Source organism: Mastomys coucha, unplaced genomic scaffold (genome assembly GCF_008632895.1).
Source record: "Mastomys coucha isolate ucsf_1 unplaced genomic scaffold, UCSF_Mcou_1 pScaffold5, whole genome shotgun sequence".
NCBI lineage: Eukaryota > Metazoa > Chordata > Mammalia > Rodentia > Muridae > Mastomys > Mastomys coucha.
Window position 1 is genome coordinate 75,788,672 of NW_022196911.1, and position 14,536 is coordinate 75,803,207.

At 43.7% G+C, this 14,536-nt stretch overlaps 1 protein-coding gene across 1 annotated transcript in view; it reads right to left on the reverse strand.

The window, feature by feature from the left end:
* Positions 1-14,536, reverse strand: part of Crlf3 (cytokine receptor like factor 3) — a 36,186-nt gene that overhangs the window by 780 nt on the left and 20,870 nt on the right. The window contains exons 5-8 of the mRNA XM_031354049.1: positions 11,911-12,133; positions 10,612-10,744; positions 892-1,004; positions 3-67 (exon numbers count right to left, since the gene is read on the reverse strand). Coding sequence (XP_031209909.1) covers positions 3-67; positions 892-1,004; positions 10,612-10,744; positions 11,911-12,133 — 534 coding nt within the window. The remainder of the gene's footprint in view (positions 1-2; positions 68-891; positions 1,005-10,611; positions 10,745-11,910; positions 12,134-14,536) is intronic.

The window sequence follows — 14,536 nt, forward strand, 5'->3', positions numbered from 1 at the left end:
ACAGTGGAGCCAGAGGTAACTGCAGGCAACTGATTGGTCATTTCTTTTCCATTGACAAAGACTGCACCTAAAAACGTTAAAGTCAGTCACCTGAGCAATGCCTGAGAGAATCTAGACAGCTTCTAGATTATTGAAGTGCTACCTCCTTAGTTCAGAAAAAGGAAGACTCCAGAAAACTCTATTAATAATGGATTTAAATACAGATTGACCTCCCCTCGTCCCCATTCCCACAGGTGAAGCAAAAATCAGTGCTTTAATCCCATTTCAGAATTCTGATGTGAGTTTCCACAACTACACAGAAAGAAAGGAACATGGTTTCTGTCAGCCAGCAACAGCAGCACTGTTTACCATGTAACATGCAAGAAGCTTGCTCTTCTAATGTTTTACTTCATGCCACAAAAATTTAACCGTTGACTTAGGATTATTTATTTATTTATTTTATTCTCCCAAACATGGAGAAAAAAAAAATCCCAGAGTGCCCTCAAACTCCCAAGTGTTAGGATTAGAGGTGTGCACAGGTTGTGTCTGGATTTGGGAAGTGATTTTGAAAGCATAAACACTATGGAATATGGAGCTAAAACACACTATTTTATGTGTGTGATGTGTATACAAATGTGGCTTGTGCATGCTGTGGCACCCATGTGGAAGCCCAAGGACAGCTCTGTGGAGTTGGCTCCCTCGTCTCACCGTTACGTGGGTTCCAGGTTGAGGGATCTGCTGAACCAGCTCACAGCCCTACGTAGCCTGTGTGTGTGGTAGGACTGGTGGCTGCTTCCCTCCTTTGAGGGCTTGCATCGTGCCTTCTGGTACAAATACTTACGTTAAGGAGGAGGGTCTCCGGTCACCTCCTGCCAGTGGTCCATTTTAAGAGTACAGCCATGAGTATCTTACCATTTGTGCTGATGCACACAGCTTGGTCCCGCTGCAGAGATTCATAGCCATTCTGCTTTTCTGCACACACTCCTATACTGTCTCTTCGGTCTGGCTGTCCCACAGTTTCAACTCTATAATTGAAGTAGAAAGGTCATCCCATCTTTTTCTCTTTTGAAATGTAACATGGGATGGGCAAGATGATTCAGTGGTTAGGAGTACATGCTGCTTTTTCAGGGCACAGGAGTTCAGTACCCAGCACCTGTCCCTGGTCTTTGCTACTTTGCAGGTTTTTCCCTACCCTTTACCTGCCCCTCCCCCACTTTTAATCCCCTATTACTAGATAGGAAAAAAAAGGATAGAGGGAGAAGAGATAGAGATCCCTGAATCTAATTTCTTTCTTACCCCCACCTCCAATTCACTGCATATCACTAGATAGGAAAGAAAGGACAGAAGGAGAGAGAGGCAGATCCCTGAATATAACTTCCTTCTGCTGTGAGCACCACTACTAACAAATGCCAACCAACCCCCTTAATGACCACCAACCACCAACCTCAATGCTATACCTATAATGCTAGCAGGGCTCTAGCATTATACGCCCTCTAAAAAGGTCCCAGAATTCCAAACGTCATACAATCACAGAAACTACCCGCAGCTGGCAAAACCACGCCTCTGCTAGAGCACAAGTCAAACCATAGCTGCTGCAGACAGTCAAATGCAGCCCCATATCCCCACACCTGGGATTAAAAAGAAAACATACTCATAATATTTCTGTATTTTAATTCATATGAGTACACTGTAACTGTCTTCAATCACACAAGAAGAGGGTATCAGATCCCATTACAGATGGCTGTGAGCCACCACGTAGTTGCTGGGAATTGAGGACCCTCTGGAAAAGCAGTCAGTGCTCTTTTTTTATTGTTGTTTTTTTGGTTTTTGGTTTTTTCGAGACAGGGTTTCTCTGGCTGTCTTGAAACTCACTCTGTAGACCAGGCTGGCCTTGAACTCAGAAATCTGCCTGCCTCTGCCTCCCAAGTGCTGGGATTAAAGGCGTGCACCACCACCACCACCCGGCACAGTCAGTGCTCTTAACCACTGAGCCATCTCTCCAGCTCCCAGAATTCTTACTAACATAAGTGTCTCAACCACCTGTAACTCCAGTTTCAAGAGATTTATAGTATCTTCTGGTCTCCTCAGGCACTTGCACACACATAACATGAATTCACATGCACAAACAGACACACAAAAACAAAACAGAAAATAAATAAATCTTAAGAAAAGAGCATGCGTGGTGAGCGTAGTAATACACATCTTTAATCCTGGCACTTGAGAGGCTGAGGAGTAAAGGCGTGCGCCACCACCGCCGCCCAGCTCAATCAGTACATTTAAAGGGCCAATTTTATCCCAACTACCATTTTCCAAATAATAGTAGCCAGTGGTCAGGCGGAGGCAGGTCAGTGAGAGGCAGAGGCAGGTGGATTTCTGAGTTCGAGGCCAGCCTGGTCTACAGAGTGAGTTCCAGGACAGCCAGGGCTACACAGAGAAACCCTGTCTAGGAAAAAAAAAAAAAAAAAAAACTTATGTCTCATGCAGCTTTAAATATATGACAGAATCATGTGTCATACATAACACTATCTCTTAGAGTCCAAGAAAATGGCTCAGTAATTAAGAGAACTGGCTGGCTGCTCTTCCAGAGGACCCAAGTTCAATTCCCAGCACCCACATGGCAGCCCAAAAACTTCTGTAACTCCAGTTCCAAGGATTCAAAGCCTTCTTCCGGCCCCCATGGAAACTGTACTCATACAGTACCCAACAAAAGCACTCATACACATATTATAAAAACTTTAAATTAAAAAACAAAACAAAGAAAAAATTCCAACACTGTTCAGTGATGTTTCATTTTGCCAACTTGACTGGATTTTGAATCACCCAGGAAGCCAGACACAAGAGTCTACATACATCTTTAATACTAAAATTCAGAGGGGTAGGGGGTACATAAAGGCAGAGCCCATCAAGGGCTACATAGTGAGTTCCAAGACAGCCAGGTCTACATGGAAAGACAATGTCTTAAAACTTCAAAAAATAAAAAAGCAAAACCACAAAACCAAACAAACCCAAAATGATCAGTTTTAGTGAGAGTACATCTATGATTTAAATAAGGAGAGGATCTTCTACATGTCTGGCATCACCTCAGATTAAAAAGGAGGAAAAGGGAGTAATCTTGAAAACTTCAACATTTCCTGTTGTTTGCTTCTCAGTCTGCTCAGATGTTAGGAGTCCTAATGGCACTAAGCCGCTACTGAGTAACATGCCACCTCCTATCCTGTTTGAGACTGGGTCTGTCTGTCTGTCTGTGTGTGGTGTGACTAGCTACTGTCTCCCCCTCTTATCTCTGAATAGGGACACTGGGCGTGCCAGCTAGTTTTATGTCAACTTGATATAAGCTAGAGTTATCTGAAAGGAGGGAACCTCAATTTGAGAAAATGCCTCCATAACATCTACCTGTAGGGCATTTCTTTAATTAGTGGGTGATGTCATACTTGGGCTTCACTTTTATAAGAAAGCAGGTTGGGCAAGCCAGTAAAGCAGCACCCCTCCATGGCTTCTGCCTCCAGGTTCCTGCCCTGCTTGAGTTTCTGCCCTCACTGCTTTTGATGGAACTATGCTATATGGAACTATGAGTAAGATAAACCCTTTCTCCCCAAACTGCCTTTGGTGATCCCAGCACAATCACCCTAAGACACTGGGATTACAGAGACTCATACAACATATCTGTTTTTCATGTGTTATCCTAGGGATTCAAACTGAGGCTCTTACTTGTTTGGCAAGCAGCTTTACCCACAGACCATCTTCACAGCTCCTAGCTTGATACACACACACACACACACACACACACACACACACACACACTTTTTTTCCTGAGACGGGGTTTCTCTGTGTAGCCCTGGCTGTCTTGGAACTCACTCTGTAGACCAGGCTGGCCTCGAACCTAAAGAGATCCTGCCTGCCTTTGCCTCCCAAGTGCTGGGATTAATGGTATGCACCAACAATACCATTGGGCATCTCATCTTCTCTTTTTAAAGATAAGGTTTCACTCTGTAGCCCAAGATGACTTGAAACTTACTATGTAGCCTCCTTGGCTTTGAACTGTTGGTTGTCTTCCTGCTTCACCCCCCAAGTACTAAGTATAAGGTGCCATGCCTGGCATTTCTTCTTTTTCTTAAACCCTGACTCCCTATGATACCCAATGCTGTATGCCCAGAGTGGGAGAAGAGATCAATGCCATGTGGTTCATATAGACACAAACCAACTACTACTGCAGTCAATCAAGAGAATTGACTTTTCTTTTTTAGAAAAGTAATATTAAGAAACACAGAGGAGCTGGGCAGTGGTGGCGCAAGCCTTTAATCCCAGCACTTGGGAGGTAGAGGCAGGTGGATTTCTGAGTTCGAGCCCAGCCTGGTCTACAGTGTGAGTTCCAGGACAGCCAGGGCTACACAGAGAAACCCTGTCTCGAAAAAAAACAAAAACAAACAAGAAAACCCGCTCTACTCCCTCCAAAAAAGAAACTCACACACAAAGAGGCTGGAGAGATGATACAGTGGTTAAGAGCACTGAATACTCTTCCAGAGGTCTTGAGTTCAATTCCCAGCAACCACATGGCAGTTCACAACCATCTGAGGGATCTGATGCCCTCTTCTGGTGTGTCTGAAGACAGTTGCAGTATACTCATATAAATAAAATAAATAAATCTTAAAAAAAACAAAAAAAAGAAAAAAAACAGAAAAGAAAGCCTATAAATTCTGTCATAACCAGGACTTGCATGAATACCCGAGGCAGGAATGTCCAGTGACTGCATGTAATCTTACCTGTGCAAACAAATTAAAAGGCAGGGAGTGACTCCTGGCAAGGTCTCAGCTTCTCTCCCCCACACTATAATAGAGTGTGCCAGGGAGAATTCCTCTGGGTGACATTACCCCTATTTGTAACATGAGCCTGCTTCATAGGGCTGCTGCACCTCTAGGGGTTCCCTTGTAGCAAAATCACAAAACCCTAACCCTTCTGCACTCTCCCTGGGACTATGCAGTGGGACTCCACGCGGCATATGGAGGAGCAGACAAATTCAAAGATCCTAGTTAAAAACAAATTAACTTCATTTCTGTTCCCTGTTGAGATAAAGTCTTGTTTATAGAGCCTAAAATGACCTCGAACTCCTCCTGCCCCAGCCTCTCTGGTGCTTGGAGGGATTAATCATCCATGTTGTGCTGACTCAAACACCAAGTTTTTAAAAAGTAGTGTTTTTATGCACCTTTGCAAGTTTCATACAGGACTAAAATATATTTTAATAATACCCATCTTCCTTCCCGCCTCCAGCTCCTCACAACACTACCCTCCAACATGCCCCCTCTCAACGTCAGGCTTGCTTTTTCTCTTATATCCCAGAATCCAATTAATGCTGCCCTGGTGTGGGGCCATCAACTGGAGCAAGGGCAGCCCACCAAGGGACACATCTTATATAAAATACCTCCTTAGCAGTTTCGCCACAGGGCTTTTCTAGGAAATATTTAATTGTCTGTTGGTTTTGTGTATTTTGTTTGGTGCCAGGAATTGAACTTAGTCTTCTGTATGCTAACTGCCACTGAGTGTACCTCCAGCCTAGACTACTTTTTGAATATAAGAAACTAACATGATATACCTGGTGATGGCAGAAATTAACTCTGTACAGAAAATAAGGATCTCCTTGAGCTTAAATTCATTCAAAAATGATAAAAATGTTAATATTTAATGAAAAGGAAACAGTGAGGGTGTAGCTCAGCGGCTGAGGCCTTGCCTACAGATGAAAGGCCGGGTTTGATCCTCAGTACTGACAGAAGAAAAGCCAGGCATGGATGGTGCATATTTGCTTTTGTTTTTTTCTCCCCAATACACAGAGGGTTTCTCTGTGTAGCCCTGGCTGCTTGTTCTATAGACCAGGCTGGCCTCAAACTCAAGAGGTCCAACTACTTTACCTCTGGAGTGCTAGGATTAAAGGTGTGGACTACCACTGCCCAGCTCATTTGGTGAACACTTGTAATCCTAGCAGTTAGGAGGAGAATCCCAAGTCAGCCTGGGCTACATAACAAGGCTGTCTCAGAAACAAAAAAAACCAAGGAATTGAGAGATGGCTCAGTGGCTAAAATGCTTGTGTTACAACTCTGACAACCTGAGTTTGGTCCACAGAACCCACACTGTGGAAGCTGAGAACCCACTACTGAAAGTTGTCATCTGACCTTCACATGCATGCTATGATGAATGCACCTACACTCATGATAAGGCATACACACAAATTATACATATGCATATAGATCTGTACACACATATGAAATATTAATAAATAAAACAAGCCAGGCATGGTGACACATGTAACCTTGGCACCAAGGAGGCAAAAACAGGATTGCTGAAAATTTGAAGCCAGTTTGGGATTGGGATACACAGTGAATCCACCCAGACTAGCCTAGGCTATAAAATAAGATCCTTATTGTTGGGTGCTGGGAATGCGGAATGGGGGAGGTACCAAAGCAAGGGCTGAAGCAAATTCACATACCTCACAGCTATTAGCCTCTGGGTGTGGAAGTACTGGCATAATACTAGTACTCTGGAGACAGGGGAAAGAGGGCGCTGCACCTTCAAGACCAGGATGGGCACATATTAAATTCTGAGCCAGCCAGAGCACCATAGTGAAAACATATTTCAAAATACAAGTGAACAGCTGCCTTTTTGTTTTTTAAGTTGCGACTGATGTGGGAGGGCCCAGCCCACTGTGAGATGTACTATTCTTTAGCAGGTGGGTTCGGGGCACACAAGCAAGGTAGCTAAGCAGGCCAGAGGAGGACAGTAGCCTTCCTCTTTCTTCTGTTTCAGTCCCTGACCCCAGGGTTCCTCTGACCTCATGCCCTGGCTTCCCTTTGGTGAGGGTCTGTGACCGGTAAGAGGCAATAAATCCTTCTTCCCAGATTGCTTCTGGTCAGTGTTTTATCACAGCAACAGAGGGCAAAACTGTGACAGGAGGACAGAGAAGAGAGCGCGGCAATCATGGAACCTGGACAACTCTCCACTTCCACGATTTGAGGCTGACACATGATCCCCATGTGCTTTTACTTCTTAGCTTGAAAAAGGAAGAGGAGCTGCCTACCCTGAGGCTTCCAGGATTAAGAAAGGCTGTGAGCACCAAAAGAAAAGGAAGCTGCTTAGAAAAAAAAAAAACGGGGGGGGACGGACAGGACTTGGTTTGGTAGCTCAGCATAAAAGGAGAGGAGAGTGTTGGCGTGCTCACAGTCTATGCAGTAGGGAAGTGGACACAAGCGGATCACAAGTTTAAGGCCATTCTCGGTTTTATAGTGAGTTTGAAGCCAGCCTGGGATACACTAGACCCCATCTCAAAACAAACTAAAAAACAGATGACAGAAAAGATTTAAAAAATAGTAAGGGGCTGGGGAGATGGCTCAGGGGTTAAGAGCATGTACTGTTCTTGCCTGGAACTGCAGCTCCTGGGGATCAACTGGTCTCTGAGGGCACCTGCACTCACATGGCAGATGCACACAGACACAAATAACTAAGAAGTAAATCAATAATGACGATGCCAGGAAAAGTTAAAAGCAAGCAGAGAAAACAGGAATGTTCAGCCAGGAGATGGGAGAGGCCCAGAGAAGGGCTGTCAGCAGACTCAGGCAGAGAGGCTAAGCATTCAGCCAGAAACAAGGCTTCACTGCTTCAGCATGTCCAAAGAGTACCCCACCGCCCACATGTGCCAAAGATAATTATGAATGCATGCCAACACAGAACTGAATACTTATTTAAAATATTTTGACTTAAAAAAAAAAAAGATTTTGGTACTCCCCACCCTCCTATAATGGCACTGCTCAGTCCTTAAGTGCACATTTTCTAGATGACAACACCAAGTCATGATGCCAAAAGGTTGGCCATACCTGCAAGTCATCCAGAAGCCACAGCAAAGACAAGCTGGCTGAACAACAGGAGTGCCTGGGAGTGTACAGCCACCCTTCTAAAGAGTAGGTCCTTAAGAAGATCCTCATCCAGGCACTCATCTGCCCCTCCCATTCACCTGGCTTCACTGCTGCTACCTTTGAACAAGGGTAGAAAATTCTTAGTCCATACTCAATGACAACCATGCAAAGTCTGCCTGAGATTGAGCTTAATGGAATCTTAGTTAATCACTCTGCCCAGAGAGGCCCAAGTGTCCTCTGGGAGAGCACGCAGTCAGACCAGTCAGGAGACAGTAGAATCCGATCAATCTTATCACAATCAAGTCGGTAAGCTGCCAATCAAATATCCCTGGGTATCCACAGAGGGAGTTTAAACTATAAGACAGCATTGGGATCAAGAAAAATAGAGAGGTAAAGATACTAAAATCGGAAAGGGAAGGGGGCAGCTTTGTGGAAGAACAAATGCTTTACACACGCAAGGCCTGACATGCAGCTACAACACCAACACCAACACCAACACCAACACCAACACCAAAGAACTAAGTAGGCAGCAGCAGGACTGTAGCCTCGATGGTAGTGAGAACTACACTCACTTCTTCACAAAAAAGACAATGAGATATAATGGCTAAGATCGCCCACTTCCCTGGGTGTGGTAATGCATGTCTATCCCACACAGCAGGCTGAAGCAGTCACAACCACTGGGTTCTAGAGACAGGCTCCCTGGACTTCAGTTCCAGCATTGGTACTTATTAGCTGTGAGACACAGAATAATAAACTTCTTTGTGCCTCAATTTCCTCCCTCCTACACTTACCAACTACGCTTATCAAATTAGGTTACTCTAAGAAAACGACGAGTTTTGCTGTGCAGCTCAGGCCGCAGACTGCTTGCCTTGTATTTACAAAGTCCTGGGTTCAGTCCTCAGCACCAATAAGCCAGTGAAGTAGAGCACAGTTCTTACATCTGCTCCTAGGAAGTGGAAGCAGGGAGGCTCAGAAGTCCCAGGCCTTGCTCGGCTACACAGCCTGGGTACATGAAACCATATGCACTAGTACTTGGCCTGGAGTAAACACCATTTAGATAGCAACTGCTATGATTTATTTATTGTCATTCTCATTTGCGCTCTGGCCAGCATCTACCAGGTTGTAGGAGGTCTACTGATGTGCTGAAGCACCTAGGTTTCAGGAATTTCACTAATGAAGGTGTTTCTGTACAAAGACAGGAGCTGTAAGTATAGAAAAGTTAATACGTGGGGCATAAGTAGGCTTTGGGTTTCAGGTTCTGCCATAATTAAATACAGAATTATTTCTGTGCTCCTGAGAGGCACAAGTATCAATGGTTTGATCCTCAGCTGGCACAGTTAGGGATGGAAGAAAATCCTGCCACCTAACGGCTGGCACAGAAAAGGAGCCGACCTGTCACAGGCTACAGCACCGGAAGTGAGTGGGGGCGGCCCTCTTCTCTGTGAGCCCATTATCTCAAGTGTTTATTGTAGAAGTGGAAAGCTAACACACACTCATTTTTCTCCTCTCTTGGCATTCTTCTGGTGATTCAATCATTCTTTCATTATGACTTAATGAGTAAGAGGAGGTGTCAAAAGAAAGACAAAGCGTAAACACATCCTGATAATGGGGGTCAGTTCAAATGATGAGGCTGGAGGGGAACACAGCAACACTGGCTCAGACACAACTTCCAGATGTTCTCTCACGCCTCACACACACACACAAAAAAACAGAACAGAAAAATCCCCTACCATATGAGGTTGGTAAGATGCTCAGGGTTCAGATAAAGACACTGGTCACAAGGCCAGAATGGGATTTGAAATCTAGGACCTACGTGATGGAAAGAGAGAATCCACTCCTGCAAGTTTGTATCCCGCAATACACACACATGTAATTAAGAAAAATATTTAGCCAGGCGGTGGTGGTGCACATCTTTAATCCCAGCACTTGGGAGGCAGAGGCAGGTGGATTTTTGAGTTCGAGGCCAGCCTGGTCTATAGAGTGAGTTCCAGGACAGCCAGGGCTATACAGAAAAACCTTGTCTCGGGAAAAAAAAAATTAAAGAGTATTATTTATCTATTTTATGTATATAATAAGCATCTTGTCAACGCACACCAGAAGAGGACATCAGATCCAACTACAGATGGTTATGAGCCACCATGTGGTTGCTGGGAATTGAACTCAGGACTTCCAGAAGAGCAAGCAATGCTCTTTTTTTTTTTTGTTTGTTTGTTTGTTTTTTTCAAGACAGGGCTTCTCTGTGTAGCCCTGGCTGTCCTGGAACTCACTCTGTAGACCAGGCTGGCCTCGAACTCAGAAATCCACCTGCCTCGCATGCTTTTGACTTTTAAAGACACTTATATGAGGTGTTCTATTCACCCTTATTTACCAGAGCAAAAGAGACAAACAAATCAAGTACCAGGCTTTTACTTAGAACCCCATGGACACAGACAACTGAAACAGAGGAAAAATTTGAAGCCTTGTGGGGGCATGCCTTTAAATCCCAGCATTTGGAAAAAGGGGCAAGCAGATTTCTCTGTGTTTGAGCCCCGTCTGGTCTTTGAGAGTTCTAGGCCAGCCAGGGTTACACAGTGAAACCCTGTTTCAATAAAACAAAACAAAGCAAAACAAAAATGTTGCCAAGCTGACCCTGTAAGTGATGGACTAAAGCTGGGGTATGCCAAACTTAAACTCATGCACACCCCACACACTCCATTATACAGTCAGAGGCATGCCAGGCATTTCCCAATCCACTTGCCTGAATGTCAGCGTCTGCCCACAGAAGTAAGTTGGAGCACTGGAGTAGAGAACGCCTGAGGACTCAGCATCGTTCCGGAGGGCTATATTCCTTCGACTGCTCAGACTGTATCCTTCAAAGCCAGTTGTCCACTCTTTCAAAAGAAAGACATAAAAAATCCAATCTTTTCAAAGGGTATTGAATACAGATACATTGAACAGAATTGAGTGAAAGTAACTACTTAGAGAGATCTTGCTAAATTCAATAAAAATTTAGTAACAGGGAATTGGGCTTAGACCCACAAATTACACTATTTGAAAAATTAAATGAAAAAATGTTCAAATGTAATAATCTGAGGTTATTCCAACTAGAATGAGTTACTAAGGGGTACACAGGCTCTGTAATAGAGCATGTATTTATTAGCACATATAAGGATCTGAGTTCAATCCATAGCACCACACTAAAAATGAATAAATAAAACAGCTGGAGAGATGACTCAGCTGTGAAGAACACTCATGGAGGACCAAAGTTCAGTTCCCAACACCCCCTTTCAGTCAGCCTAGGACAGCCTATAGCTCTAGTGGCTTCCATAGAACCAGGAAACATGTGAACGCATACACATACATACACATCTAAATATATATTAAGATTTATATATTTATTTTATGTATATGAGTACACTGTAGTTGTCTTCAGACAGAAGACAGGCATCGGATCTCATTATAGATGGTTGTGAGCCACCGTGTGGTTGCTGGGAATTGAACTCAGGTCCTCTGGAAGAGCAGCCAGTGCTCTTAACCACGGAGCCATCTCTCTAGCCCAATATATCTTTAAAGAAAAACAAAACAAAGCTACTAAGTGTAGACACCTAGGTATGTGGCTCATGGCTGTAGCCCAGCTACCTGGGAAGCTGAAATGAGACTTCTTATGTTCAAGGTAATGTTGGGCAACACAGCAAGACCCTAATTCTTCCAGGAAAAAGAGTATGTCCTTTAAATCAGTAATGGAGGAGACAGGCCAACTTCAAGTTTATAAGACTTTTAGAGGGTCTAGAAAAGTCAGTGTCCTAGGAACCACTTTCTTTTCTTTTTTTTTTAGGAACCACTTTCAGTGTGCGGTTTTAGGTGATACTTAATTGTGAATCCAAAGGCCAACCTACTACACAGATCTGATGAAAACCATTTACATGAGTGATCTAAATAAAGGCAGACTACATATTCTCTCAATTCAGAGTTACCATCAGGAAAAGTGGTTATGAATCTGAGCACAGCAGGTACACCCCACAGAGCTTCAGGTATGACAAGGAAAGAACATACATACCATGAGGCACCAGTGTGGAGTGACCTGTCTGGGGAACACTCCAAGGACTCCATTCCTGCCGGCCGTCTCCTCGGGCGCAGACTCTGAATTGATAATCAACATTGGGGTCTATGTGCAACACTATGAATTCCGTTTCAGAACCTACATACACGTCTTCAAAATGATTTGCAGTACATTTACGGAACTGAAGCCTGTAATCTTGGGCCGTAAAGTCATCATCCACCTATGGAGAAGGATTTTTAGGTTAGGTAACATCCACAGAAGAGCGTCATCTAGAGCAACACACAGGTCTATATGCTGAACAGGGCCAATATGGAATATTCTGGGGGAAGGCACGGGCACCGTGCTCTCAGCATTTCCTTTCCTTTCCTTTCGTTTGACCTGACATAGGGTCTCACTATATGTAGCCCAAGCTGGCTTTGTATTCATGGTGATCTTCCTGCCTCAACTTCCCCAGGGCTAGGATTTTAGGTTTGCATTATCACATCCAGTTACTTCTCCTTTCCTTCTAGATTCTTTTCTGAGAGTGAGTCTTATTCTATTTTGTAGCCTGACCTTGAACTGACCATCCCCCTGCCTTGGCATCCCAATGCTGTGTTAGCATGCCTGTTTCCTTCTTCCTTGGTGTGGTATGTATGTGTATACACATACTTATGCATACTACAGAGTACATGTGACAGTCAGAGGACAACTTGTGGGAGTCACTTCTTTCCTACCATGTGGGCTCCAGGAATTGAACTCAGTTTGTCAGGCTTCACAACAAATGCCTTTATCTGCTAGCCATCTTACAAGCTTTCTCCTTTTTTAAAAGAATTGAAAAGTATTTTTTTTTGTTTGTTTGGTTTTTTTGGTTTTTCGAGACAGGGTTTCTCTGTATAGCCCTGGCTGTCCTTGAAAAGTATTTTTAACATTATCCATGGTATAGCTGGGAGTGGTGACACTGCCTCTAATCACAGCAGTTGGAAAAGTAGAGAAGAGGCTCCATCCTAACTATATAGCAAGTTCAAGGCTACTCTGGATTACCCGTGATTCTGTTTCAAAAATAGCTCAGCAGAAGGGTGCCTGACACAAAGCCTGGAGACTTGAGTTCAACCCCCTAAGACCCACATGGTAGGAGGCTGAAGAGGAGGCTCAGAGGGTAAGAGTACTAAATGCTCTTCCAAAGGTCTTGAGTTCAAATCCCAGCAACCACATGGTGGCTTACAACCATCTGTAATGGGGTCTAAGGCCCTCTTCTCGGGTATCTGAAGTCAGCTACAGTGTACATAAAGTAAATAATTAAAAAAAAGAAAAGATCCATATGGTAGAAGGAAAGCCAACTCCTAAAGCAGTCTGCCCTCTAGACATGTGACATGACATGTACATCCACGCACACAAAGTTAAATAAAATGTAATTTAAAAAGAAAAGAGGGCTGGAGAGATGGCTCAGTGGTTAAGAGTACTAACTGCTCTTCCAAAGGTCTTGAGCTCAAATCCCAGCAACCATATGGTGGCTCACAACTATCTGTAATGAGATCTGATGCCCTCTTCTGGGGTGTTTGAAGACAGCTACAGTGTACTGATACATAATAAATAAATAAATCTTTGAAAAAAAAGAAAGAAAAGATAAGGGAAAGAACAGCTGAAGAGAGAGGCACACAGCTATAATCTCAGCACTTGGAAGGCAAGGCGACCACAGACCTGGAATTAGCCTACACCATATACTGAATTGTTCATTTTGTGTGTGTGTGTGTGTATGGTACTAGGAATTGAACCCAGTACCTTGCACAGGCAAGCACTCTACCACTGAGTCATAGCCTCAGTTCCACAGCAAGTTTTGGGCCAACCTTAGCTATATGACAAGTTCTGGGCCAACCCTAGTTATATGACAAGTTCTGGGCTAACCTTAGCTATATGACAAGTTCTGGACCAACCTTAGCTATATGACAAGCTCAAGCTCTAAGTTTAAAGGGAAAAAATGCAAAAGATATGAATAAAAGTCTGAATAGTCAAATATGAAAATGCAATGAAACACCATAATGAGATAGTATTTGGGCAAAGAATTAGTCTAACAATCCTAAGTACTGGTGAAGACAGTAAGTATTCACACCAGGTATGGTAAGATGCACCTGTAATCCCAGCACTTGGGAAATCGAGACAGGAGGATTGGGATGAGTTTGAGGCTAGCCTGTTCTACTTAGCAAGGCTCTGCCCTCCCTCCAAAAACCAATTCATAAAACCATTTAAGGTAAACATCTGGCATTACCTAAAACAGATCCAATACACTAAGACCTCATAACTTTACAGTGAGTTATACTTTAGCATAAAACTTACATGTGTAAACAAAGAAACACAAATAAGAACACTTACAGTGAACAACAACGAAGCAATTAGCAAGCAAAAAACCCCTGGAAATAAGTACAGTACTCGTGGGATTTTGTTGTTGGAGCTTTTGGTGATGACAGCAGTAGAGAATGTGGGAACTGAGAGAGTCCTTGTTATAATCCAGCAAGTGCATTTCTATTTCTTTCTTCTATATGAATGAAGGCTTCAATTTTAAAAAATTAACTTAAGCCGGAGGGTGGTGGTGGCACACGCCTTTAGTCCCAGCACTTGGGAGGCAGAGGCAGGCAGATTTCTGAGTTCA